General features: G+C 42.1%; 1 protein-coding gene across 1 annotated transcript in view; it reads left to right on the top strand.

Moving 5' to 3' along the window:
* Positions 1 to 1,567: 1,567 nt before the first annotated feature.
* ANKDD1B (ankyrin repeat and death domain containing 1B) overlaps positions 1,568 to 12,742 on the top strand; it is a 97,484-nt gene continuing 86,309 nt past the window's right edge. Inside the window, exon 1 of the mRNA XM_073624041.1 lies at positions 1,568 to 1,999. Within this exon, the coding sequence (XP_073480142.1) occupies positions 1,816 to 1,999 (184 nt within the window). The 5' untranslated portion in view covers positions 1,568 to 1,815. The remainder of the gene's footprint in view (positions 2,000 to 12,742) is intronic.

Raw genomic sequence — 12,742 nt, 5'->3', positions numbered from 1 at the left:
ATCATAGGCAGAATTCTCGCCTTTCTACAATTAGGGGTAGAAATTAAATTGGCCATGAGTACTATTAAAGGCCAAGTCTTGGCTTTATAGGTCTTATTTCAAAGACCACTTGCTAAACATTCTTTGGTCCGGGGTTTTATGCAAGGGGTGATGCGGCCTAATCCGCCAGTCAAACCGCCTTGAACCCTTGGGACTTGAACTTAGTTTTGTCTGTGTTACAAAAACAGCCATTTGAACTGATACAACACATTCCCCTAGTCCTTCTGACAAGAAAGTTGGTATTTTTGGTTGCTATATCCTCAGCAAGGAGGAATTGGTGTTACGCCCTCTCCAGACTTTTTGCCAAAAGAGATGAAAACTTGAAACCAGAGCCAAGATATTGTCCTGCCATTGTTTTTTCCAAAACCATGTTCCAGGGAAGAAAAGTCACTACATTGTCTTAATGTGGTGAGAGCAGTAAAAATCTATTTAAAGGCAACTGCTCAGATTTGTAATACTGATGTCTTATTTATTCTGCCAGAGGGTCCTAAGAAAGGACAGGCAGCGACGAAATCCACTGTCGCTAAGTGGATTCGGCAAGTTATAATTCAAACTTATAATTTAAGGGGTAAAATTCCCCCTTTTCAAGTTAAGGTGCACTCTACCAGAGCGGTTAGTGCTTTTTGGGCAGTGCGTCATCAGGCCTCCATGGCTCAGCTCTGTAAGGCGGCAACTTGGTCTTCAGTGCATACATTCACAAAATTTTATCAGGAGGATGTAAGGAGGTATGAGAATATCGCCTTCGGGTGCAGTGTGCTGCAGACAACAGTATAGGTCCTCAAGTCTGGGGGTACCCTCCGGGTTGTGTCTCCCTCCCCTCAAGTAGCATTGCTATGGGATGTCGCATTAAATAATTACTTAAGGCTCTGTGTCCCATAGGATTTTTATAACAGCTTACCTGTAAAATCCTTTTCTTGGAGTACATCATGGGACACAGAGGTCCCTCCCCTCTTTTTTTGGGATTTAAGTATATTGCTTTGCTACAAAAACTGATGTGCTCCTGGAATTAGGAGAGGTTATATAGGGAGTGAACTTCCTGGATTGGTTATACCAGTGTCCATCACCTGAAGGTGGCCTATAACCCATTAAGTAATTACTTAAGGCTCTGTGTCCCATGATGTACTCCAAGAAAAGGATTTTACAGGTAAGCTGTTATAAAAAATCCTATTTTTTTCAACATGTACATCCACATCCAGTGGTGAGCTACATGGTTGTTGACAGCAGCCAGCACTGGAACTTGAGTGGCTGGAAAAAGGGATGGGTCTTTAGTAGCAGCTCAACTCAGGTGCGTAGAGGTTCTCCTGTGCCTTTTTTGCTGTGGGCTGACTTTGAGTGTACCTGTAACAATAATGCATCTGTAGCAAAAGGCTGAATACCAACAATTTAATTTACAAAAATCATAATTGATCCAACCTTTTACCCTTTTCCTTGCACCTGCTTTGCAACAAGCAGCTAAGACTAGTCTGATGAGTTAAAAGTTTGCAGAAGGCAGAAATGAGTCATTTTCATCTGGGTGTACCTGCAGGGGAGTTCTTTAGCACACAGGCATTCCTGCGTAATGACAGTGACAACCTAGTCAGGGAGGAGAGACCTGATCGGCAACCCAGCCCTACTCTCACATGTAAAACTGTACAAAAGTATAGAAAGTGTTACATTACACAGCGCTCTGCATAGAAAAGAACAGTTGGAAAAGGACTATGAAGACTTAATTAAGCAGGCTGTCACCTGGCTTTATGAGGATTGCAAGATTTTCACTGCATAAAGAAATCACAGAAGATGATAGATTGGGAAAACTTGTCAAAGAGAGATGGAATGGTGGGAGTTGTTGCTGGAATGGGGAGCACTGCACAAAAGAAGCTGGGTAATGTCACCAACACTGTCAATGGTACTGTCACAGGCCTGGTACAGACCGTTCGGAATAAAACTAAAACTTCACCTCCAACGGAAAATCATGAGATATGTAAGTCACATGCAAAGAATTCTTAAATACACTTACATATAAAGTCAATGTTTTGTACTTGAGTTACTTGCTAAGTTAAGTTTTATACAAGTAGATCTTATAATGGAAAACAGGGAGGTGAGAAACCTGACCTTCCCTTTCAAATCATGTCAAATGTCTTACAGCTTGACCAAAGGTACAATATAGCACAGGGGTAGGCAAACTCAGCACTCCGGCTGTGGTGAAACTACAAATCCCATTATGCCTCTGCCTCTAGGAGTCATGCCTGTGATTGTCAGGGTCTTGCAATATCTCATGGGACTTGTAGTTTCACCACAGCTGGAGAGCCGAGGTTGCCTACCCCTGATATAACATATGCCTGTTTAATGGTTGGCTACATTGTCTCCATAAAAAAAGAGAATGATTAGTTATGTACACATTTTCAAAATGCTGAAAATTCTTTGCGTGCTAGAAATTGCTAATTTAATCACTATTTTAACACCTTTGTCAATCCATACACAGGCGGTCTCTGTGCTCAAACCTCCACCACACAGATCTGCTTATCAGAACCCATCACCTCAAAACAAAAGATATCTAATATCGCTTTAAAGTCCTCTCAAGGGAATGGATGGCTCGAACCCTTTCATACAAGCATGGATGGCTCTAACAGCATGGCAACTAGTATATTGCAACCGTATCTCCTTTTAAAACAAAAATGTATATCTGCGCAAACAGTGAAACAAGTAACCAAATGAAACAGCAGCTGTGCACAATGTCTAGACACTTGACATATGTAATATAAAATATAAAGCAAATAGTGCAGTGCTAAAATAAAGAAAAACAGGTAGTGAACATGCACAAAATTATTCCAAGTATCTAACCAAGCCCATAAAAGTGCAATTCCATAGAAATGTTCATGAGCAATCTGTGCAATCGCATAAAAGCAATCAGGATGAAAAAGTCCCTCACAACGTGAAAGTGATGACGGTAGGATAGGGTAAGTGTCACCAGCCTAAAATTGATAACCGTGCTTACCAGAGGATGTGCGACCCCCTAATAAGAGTGGTCTAATGCACTTTGTTTAAAATAACTAAGCCAGAGATCAGGACCTCCTAGATATTTTCCCCTGTCACTGGATAATTGCACCATAGAGATGGATGGACGAATGCCGAGAAGCAAAGCCCTCTCTCCCCGATCTTCTCTCCACCGATCTCTGAGATCGGCAGAGAGAAGATCGGGGAGAGAGAGGGCTTTGCTACGATCGTCCAAACGTATCTCCTTGCTGCAGTGCTTTTCATAGTCCTTTGATTCCATTCACATGTGTTTGGCTTCTGTTCTCACCTATTGGTGGGCACTGCACTGCCATAGGAGATACGGTTGTAATATGAGTGCCCTGTGGTTGGAGAGACATCCATTACATGGAAAGGAGATTAAAGTGATATTAGAACTCTTTTATTTTGAGGTCTTGGGTCCCGGTAAGCAGATCTGTGTAGTGGAGGTTTGAGCACAGAGACCAGTGATGGTGTTGCTAGATTGAACTTCACACATGGACGTACGTTTTAAAGATCATCTTGGGACTTTTAATGAAGGCCTTATTTCACATTTGTTATTTACTTTGAACATAACAGCATAACACTTTCTTATTGCTTGCTTTTAACCACTCTGACAGTTGGAAACTGCCATTATCACGGGGGGAATCCAGTGTAAATTCCTGTGCTATCCACAACTTTCTACCTTCCCTTGCCAGCACAGTGGCTAAGTGGTTAGCACTTCCATCAGGCAGCACTAGGGTCATTGGTTTGAATTGCAACCATGACACTACCTGCACGGAGTTTGCATGTTCTACCTGTGCCTGTGTGGGTCCCCCCCCCCACTCCAAAACATTCTGGTAGGGTAATCAGCTCCTAAGGCCAGCCATAGACATAGTGAATTTCTTGATTCCCCCTATCAATACAGACAGTGCTGACGAGGGAATCCCTCCTGCCGAGCCATTGTCTTCTGCCGATTTGGGGGGGGGGGGGCATCCCTGCCGGGAAAAGACAGTGATTATTGCTAGCAGCTATAACAGCTGGTTGTACCCAAGTAGATCGATCGATCAATCAACTTGGGTACATTCAGCCTGTCCATACTCGGTTCAATTCAAACTGTCTATGGCCAGCCTAAATTAGCCCTAGTATGTATATACGTGAGATAAGGGACCTTAGGTTGTAAGCTCTTTGAGGGAAGGGAATAATGTGAATGCACAATATATATAGTGTAAACCGTTGGTGCTATATAATAAATAAATAATTACCTGAAATAAATACATTTGCAGATACTTACATAATACTTTTTTTTAATTTTGATCAGCTGCCAGATGATCAGGAGAGCTTAAAGCCCCTAAGACCCCTTTCACACTGAAGCGCTATAACCCTAAAAATAGCGCCTGCAAAGCGCCTCCCCTGTCACTCCAATGTGAAAGCCCGAGGGTTTTCACACTGGAGTGGTGCGCTGGCAGGACGCTTTAGGAGTGGTGTATAGTCAATGGGCAGCGCCGCTCTGCGGGTGCTTTTAACCCTTTTTCGGCTGCTAGTGGAGTTAAAAGTGCCGCTGAAACGACGGTAAAGCTCCTCTAAGAATAGCGGAACTTTATCGCTGACGCCCACCCCAGTGTGAAAGGGCTCTAAAGGGGAAATTCTGCATTATGCCCTCCTCCCCTTCCTCCCTCCTCTACCATAGTTGGCATAATACATTTCTTTGGAGGGAACGGGTACCTAGTTTTGAGCCTAGGTGTTTTGAGCTGAAGTTCACCCCTCACCCCTTTGCCCTCAGCCTCCTGGGACTCATCGCAGGTCCCAGAAGGCTGCGTGATCATTCATAAAGCACAGAGCAGCTTGAGCATGCACAATGAGAAGCCAGCTGTGATGCTGCAAGGCAAGGCTTCCCTTTGTAAACATGCCTGTGTCGGGGACCCGAAGACCAGTGAAGAACTGGCCTAGGTGAGGACAGCACTGGATCCCTAGACAGATAGGTGTCCTTTTATTAAAAGCCAGCAGCTACAGTATTTGAAACTGATGGCTTTTAATTTTCTCTTTCTAGGGTGAAGAACCTCTTTAGGTTGCTCTAAAACTGCTTACTGTAGCTTCATGGAGTATTAGTGCTACAGAGCATGCACATTTCTATATCTCCTCAAAACAAGACCCACTTCCCTCCATAGGATGGCTTAAAGTGATTGTAAAGTCTCGTTTTTTTTCCTATAAAAATAATAAATATGTTCTACTTACCCGCTCGTTGCAGCGGATTTGCACAGAGCAACCTGGATCCTCCTCTTCTCGGGTCCCTCTTCGGTGATCCTGGTCCCTCCCTCCTGTTTAGTGCCTCCACAGCAAGCAGCTTGTTATGGGTGCACTCGAGCTGAGTCACAGCTCCCTGTGTCTATTCAGACACGGAGATCTGCACCCTCTCTCCCCTGATTTGCTAGCTGACTTTGACAGCAGCGGGAGCCAATGGCGGCGCTGTTGTGTCTCAGTCAATCAGCAAGGAGAATCTCGGACGGCTGAGACACCCATAGACATCGCTGGACAGGAACCTCAGGTAAGTGTTAGGGGGGCTGAGGTAGGCTGCTGCACACAGAAGGCTTTTTATCTTAATGCAAAGAATCTATTAAGATAAAATACCTTCTGCCTTTACAACCACTTTAACCACTTAAGGACGGGAAGATTTTCTCCCTTAATGACCAGGCCATTTTTTCTATTATGGCACTGCGTCGCTTTAACTGACAATTGCGCGGTCATATGATGCTGTACCCAAACAAAATTTACCTCCTTTTTTTTCTCACACACATAGAGCTTTCTTTTGGTGGTATTTTATCACCTCTGTGGTTTTAATTTTTTGCGCTATAAACAAAAAAGAGCGACAATTATGAAAAAAAAAGCAATTTTTTTTACTATAACAAATATCCCAAAAAATAAAAAAACTAATTTCTTCCCCAGTCTAGGCCAATATGTATTCTTCTACATATTTTTGGTAAAAAAAAATTGCAATAATCGTATATTGATTGGTTTGTGCAAAAGTTATAGCCTCTACAAAACAGTAAATAGATTTCTGGTATTTTTAATATTTTTTTTTTACTAGTAATGGCGGTGATCTGCGATTTCTGGTGGGACTGCGACATTGCAGGGAACGTAGCGGACACCTAACTGACATTTTTGACACTTTTTTTGGGAACCATTGACATTATTACAGTAATCAGTGCTAAAAAATGTACTGTTATTGTACTAATGACACTGGCAGGGAAGGGGTTAACATCAGGGGCAATCAAGGGGTTAAATGTGTTCCCTGCAGGTGTGTTTTCTTTTTTTTTAATTTTCAATTATTTTTATTAAATTATTATAGACATACAAAATCTTCCATATCATTCCAAACATATAAAATACATAACACATATACAAGTAGAAAAAGAATGGATCTATCCTATAACATAACTTCTCGAATGGCCTTATTTCTAAAAATTCACGATTCAAAAAGATAGAGATACTACACCCTTAACTCTCGATCCCCCCCCCCCCCCCCCCAAAAGAAAAAAAAAAATATTTTTTATATAATAGTAATATGAAATTCCTCCCACCCTTTCCTCCCTACCTTACCCCTCCCTACCCCTCTCCCACCCTTTGCCTTTATTTTTGTGTTAATGTGTTTGGATTTTTTGGATTTATGTGTTTTTTATATACATCCCACTTACCCCCCCCTCCCCCCCCAAACTCATTGTTCCTTAACGTGAAGTACCTATCCTCCCATCCTCACTGTGATCTAAGTTATTTGTTAAATAAACACACTACCCCACTCCTTCCTTATTTATTTAGTGCTCTTAAGTAGTATCTCATATATATATATATATATATATATATATATATATATATATATATATATATATATATATCTCATTATTCCTTACCGTGCCTATTCCCCATTCCTCCCTCATTTAACTCTAACCAAATTGTTTCATTTAGAGGATTCATCTCCCCATTCCTTACAAATTTATTAGGTGCACACATGCATATACTCACACAAATGTGTCTGTGACCCACCCATACCCTTTATATTTATTAATGAGGTGGAGAGAGTCTTACCTCTCTACCACCACTATATGCCCCCAACAATCGTGCATTCTTCGTGAAGAAAGGAGAGGAGAGAGAAAAAAGAAGAGAGAAAAAAAAAAAGGGAAGGACAACCAAGCTGTCTATATCTCCATACATCCCATGATACCGTACCGTACCTTTCTCGCAGCTCCACTAGTGAACACAAAGCTTTCCCCTTTAGGACATCTTTAAGCCTCAAATGGTCCAATAAGATCCATTTTAAGTATTGTTTATTATCTTTCCCTGGCGGGAAATAGTTGTTACCTGACAAGAGGGTCAGAGGACTGTTATACTGCCATGATATGCTTTTAAGTAGTTTATCCCATACTCTAAATGTTTCTTTGGTAATTGGGGCCATTTCTCCCGAGAGGCCTCTATATTGCTTTGGGATCCAAATAATCTGGCCCAGGGCCACTTTACTCATACTTTCCTCCAAAGATACCCACCTTTTATGCGTGGAACTATGGGCCCAGTCCATGATCCTGCACAATACTGCTGCCTCATGATACTTTTCAAAGTCTGGAAGGAGTACACCTCCCTTCTCTCTTGGTCTACACATTATTTTACAGGCAATGCGATTGCCTCTATTATTCCATATAAATTTAGCAGTATCAGCACGCTTTTTCCAGTCCACAGAAACCTATGGTTTCCACTGTGTAGTCAGTGTATTGTCCCCAAACAGGAATCTGTATATAGGGAAAACCAGTGTCCTCCCAAACAACCTGCGTTTGATAAACAAAGGCTGGCCATACATGGATCGAATTCTGAAATAATTTTCTTTAGAAAATCTTTTTGAGTATTTTAGTTCGCATTTCGTACCATTAGTGGGCCGCAGCAACAGCTGATTTTTGCACAGCCATCAAATTTGAGTGATCGGGCATGTTGGAAATCTTTTGAACCATTTTCTAATCAATGATGGGAGAATCATGTGAGAAATATAATCGAAAAAGAAATGTGCTTGTGCACAAGAAAAGAAAATTCCTGGAAAGAAAAGAAAATTCTCAAAAAGAAAAGAAGATTCCCGGCCACGAAAATTCTTCTCTGTATCAACATGAGGTGAAATTGAAGGCTTGGTTGGTCGAATTTCGAAATCAATGATGACACCATCGTTTCACAAAACGTACAAAATTTCTGATTTTCGAAAGAAAATATTTTCGGAATTTGACCCATGTATGGCCTGCATAATGAATCCAACAGCTGCTGCAATTACAGAAAATGTGTGTTCCTCACATCAACAAATAAAAAATAACATAAAACATGATGCGCTGCTGTATAAATAAACATGTATGTGCAATAAAGAAATGTGAACTATGCCAGTGTTGCCAACCCCCCGAAGTGAAATTTACTGGTAGGACGCCATAATTTACAAACTATATCAATTTTTTACTGGCAAAAATCATGAAATTTACTCACAGCCACATTTTTTACTGATGCTGCAAAAAAAAGTACATAAAAGGGCCATTTTCAGTGCAAATATCAATATTTAAACTATAAACGTGTAGCTAGTGCTATTAGCAATATCAATTTAAAGAGGTATGTGGCGCTGGCAAGAGACATAGTAATATATTGACCAAAGCAACCTTGAAAATGTGCTAAAGTGCATGTGCAAGTGCAAATTGTTACCAACCAACTGCAAATGATCCTATTGTGCCAAAAACTTCACCAATAAAATAAAAAATGGTTTTCAAAACTGCAAATAGTGCTATGTGCCAGAATCTTCATCCATAAACAGAATAAAGTGCTAATAAAGAAAATATACACACACACATTTTCTTTATTAGCACTTTCACATTCCTGTCCTCACCCCCTTATAGCACCCCTTTCACATTCCTGTCCTCACCCCCTTTATAGAACCCCCCTTCACAGTCCTGTCCTCGACCCCTTTATAGCAACCCCTTCACATTCCTGTCCTCACCTCCTTTGTAGAACCCCATCCCCCTGCATATCACTTCCTTCACATTCCTGCCTCCCTTTTATATTCCTCCTTCCTTAGGCCTCATTCCCACAAGGCGGATCTGCTCAGCTTTGTCTGCCAGCTCAGCAGGAGATCTCTCCGTTGATCTCTGCTGAGCCGGCGGATGACAGGTCCGTCTCTGCTCACTGAGCAGGGAGGGGCCTGTCAGAGCACCGCAGATTCCTATGGAGAGATCGGACGAAAACGGACAGCATGTCTGTTTTCATCAGATCTCATCCGATCCGCCAGGACGGATGCGAACGTAGGGCCATACGTCTGATTTTAGCGGATCGGATGTCAGCGGACATGGTAACCGCTGACATCCTTCGCTCCATAGACCTGCATGGAGCGTCCGTTCAGGTCCACCTAAAAAACTGACAGGCGGACCTGAACGGTCCGTTCGTGTGAAAGGGGCCTTATAGGGCGTACACACGGTCGGACTTTGTTCGGACATTCCGACAACAAAATCCTAGGATTTTTTCCGACGGATGTTGGCTCAAACTTGTCTTGCATACACATGGTCACACAAAGTTGTCGGAAAATCCGATCGTTCTGAACGCGGTGACGTAAAACACGTACGTCGGGACTATAAACGGGGCAGTGGCCAATAGCTTTCATCTCTTTATTTATTCTGAGCATGCGTGGCACTTTGTCCGTCGGATTTGTGTACACACGATCGGAATTTCCGACAACGGATTTTGTTGTCGGAAAATTTTATCTCCTGCTCTCCAACTTTGTGTGTCGGAAAATCCGATGGAAAATGTCCGATGGAGCCCACACACGGTCGGAATTTCCGACAACACGCTCCGATCGGACATTCTCCATCGGAAAATCCGACCGTGTGTACGGGGCATTACAGTTTTTTTTATCCTTTCCCCTCTTTCCTTCAGAACAGTGCCCTCTTCCCTGTCTTACCCTATACACGGCACAGCAGCTGACATTGGAAGTGCAGCAAAGGAATAGACAGAGGGTGGGACCTTCCCCAATTAACTGATTGGTTGCTAGAACCGCCCCTGCATTCTAACAACCAATCTAATAACTGGGCCAGCCCCCGCCCTCCATGCATCGCTGTGCTGCTCTTCCGATATTCAGCAATGTGAAAATAACAGAGCCAGCAGGCAGCATTGGCTGAAGAAAAAAAGCAGATCTTAAATGGCATGACCGGATAGAGCACTAACGTGGTCTGGACTTTGCCCTCAGTCCACCATTTAGTGATGCCTGATCTACCTGATTGCTTAGTTAGAATAACATGACCCACAGAAGGACAATTAAACGTCTGTGCCCCCAGTGGTCAAGGTAGGGAACTTCCAGACACGTCCTCAAACTATATCACATTCAGCTACTACCTTGTAAAGCTATGAGAATGATATGCAAATATTGCTGTGTTACAAAATCTTCATACATAAACAGAATTGTAAATTGCTAAACAAAAGAATATATGTGTATAAAAGAAACACAAAATATATATATAATGTTCTATAATAATCCAAAGTGACTTGTGCAATTAATGTCCATAAACGTGACTCTCCAAAGTGACTGGTGCCCAATTCCAAAGTGACTATATACAACAGATTGGTCACAACTTCTGATGAGATGGTCAGAGACTGCTGACATAATACAAGAGATGGTCAGAGACTACGGACATGATACAAGAGATGGTCAGAGACTACGGACATGATACAAGAGATGGTCAGAGACCACGGACATGGTACAAGAGATGGTCAGAGACTGCGGATATGATACAAGACCCATACAGCTGGTAATGTCTAAAATGACCTTTTCTGCAAACAAGGTACAACTTATAATTTACATCACAGACTCCAGGGAGGGATGCCTTCAGTTTCAATGTTCTGCCCGCACGGTTCCTGCGGCGTGTGACATCATCATTCGACTTGAGTTGGCGCGCTGTACAGCCTCTGCCAGACCCATCCCGGACCCGCCTGCTCATGCCAGGCCATGCCCGCTGGCGCCAGCCTAATACAGGATTGGATTGGCTCGGGTATCTCCGGGAACTGCGAATACGCAGTGCCGAACTGGTTCCAGACATTTTTACTGGCACTTTTTTCCTGCTACGGGCATTTACGGGTGGTTGGCAACACTGAACTGCGCATCAATAAAAAAAATTAACAAACTCAGATATCCTCCTAAATAAACAAATGTGAAAAAAAAATCCAGTAAAGAATGTCCACACAAACATAGATTGGAATCCTGGTTCTGTCAATCAAAAAAATCACTCAGTGTTATGCAAATTCCTACAATAGTGCTATCCTTATCCTTCAAGGTTATATGCATGAAGATGAACTTATTAGTGGTATAAAGCACTCCAGTGCAGCAAATAAAAATTGCCTTTTTCAGTGCTCCACCACACCTGATTCATAGACCTATATGATAGGTCTAATAATGCTTGTTCCTTAATATTGGGGGTGATCTGATGTCTAGGAATGGTCTGTGATCCTCACCTTTAAATATATCCTCTTTGTTCCAACAGTCACACCTGCTTGTAAATAAGTTGTGTGGATAAGGGCTCAAAACAACAAATAGACCGCCATGGTGTAGTATGTGAAAAGACAACTGATTTATTAAAAGTAAAATATTGCACTCACATAGCTATCACTTGTACATGGCATTCAAATGAGCAATAATGAATGAAGTATGTAGCAGATCAAAACTTGACGCTAGGTCTTATTTTCGGGGTATGGCTTATTTTCGGGGAAACAGGGTAACAAACGGTGTACTGATTTACAAAGCACAGCCGTGGGACATGCCAGGGCACCAGTGTGTATTGACAACACCAATCCAGCTCCACCCAACGCATTTTCCCGTCATAGGCTTCTTCTGGCAAAGAGGCTGAAATAAAGAGCCTGCCCGATTGCAGTCTTTAAAATTGAGACTTTATTTCCGCTTTAAACCCCCGGGCAGCAAAGCTGAACCTGACTGCTGCCATCTGAGGTATTTCACTTTTGAATGGAGTCCTTTCCAAAACACATGTTTCTTAAAATAAACACATCTACACACCGCTGTTAAAATAACAGGTTTCTGTGAGGTAAAAAAAATGAGACAAAGATGAATCATTTCAGAACTTTTTCCACCTTTTAATGTGACCTAGAAACTGTACAACTCAATTGAACAACAAACTAAATTCTTTTAGGTGGAGGGAAGAAAAAATAATAAACTGAAATAATATGATTGCATAATTGTGCACACCCTTAAACTAATACTTTGTTGAAGCACCTTTTGATTTTATTACAGCACTCAGTCTTTTCAGGTATAAATCTATCAGCATGGCACATCTTGACTTGGCAATATTTCCCCACTCTTCTTTGCAAAAACACATGTACCACACAGCCAATACTTGCCAGATATTCCCGCAGCTCCTTTAATGTTGCTGTAGGCAGGGCTGGACTGGGATAAAAATTTGGCCCTGGACTTCATCCAGACCGGCCCACTTTATTTGTGCAAACAAGCACAAAAACAGTATATAAACTATACGCAATTGTGCAAAAAAACATAAGTAGCATAACATAAGGAGTCCTCACTAACCTCTTTTACTATTTCACTTATTCTCCTCTGTATTTTTCTCATCTTTCTCACATCACTGTGTGAAGTTGAGGGCGAACCAAGAAAGCCATTACTTTGACAGGCTGTCACTGAAACCAGCCCACCGAGCCATCGGCCCACCGGGAAACTCCCTGT

Source organism: Aquarana catesbeiana, linkage group LG01 (assembly GCF_042186555.1).
Source record: "Aquarana catesbeiana isolate 2022-GZ linkage group LG01, ASM4218655v1, whole genome shotgun sequence".
Classification (NCBI taxonomy): domain Eukaryota; kingdom Metazoa; phylum Chordata; class Amphibia; order Anura; family Ranidae; genus Aquarana; species Aquarana catesbeiana.
The sequence above is the reverse complement of the archived record's forward strand: the minus strand, read 5'-3'. Positions and strand labels throughout refer to the sequence as shown.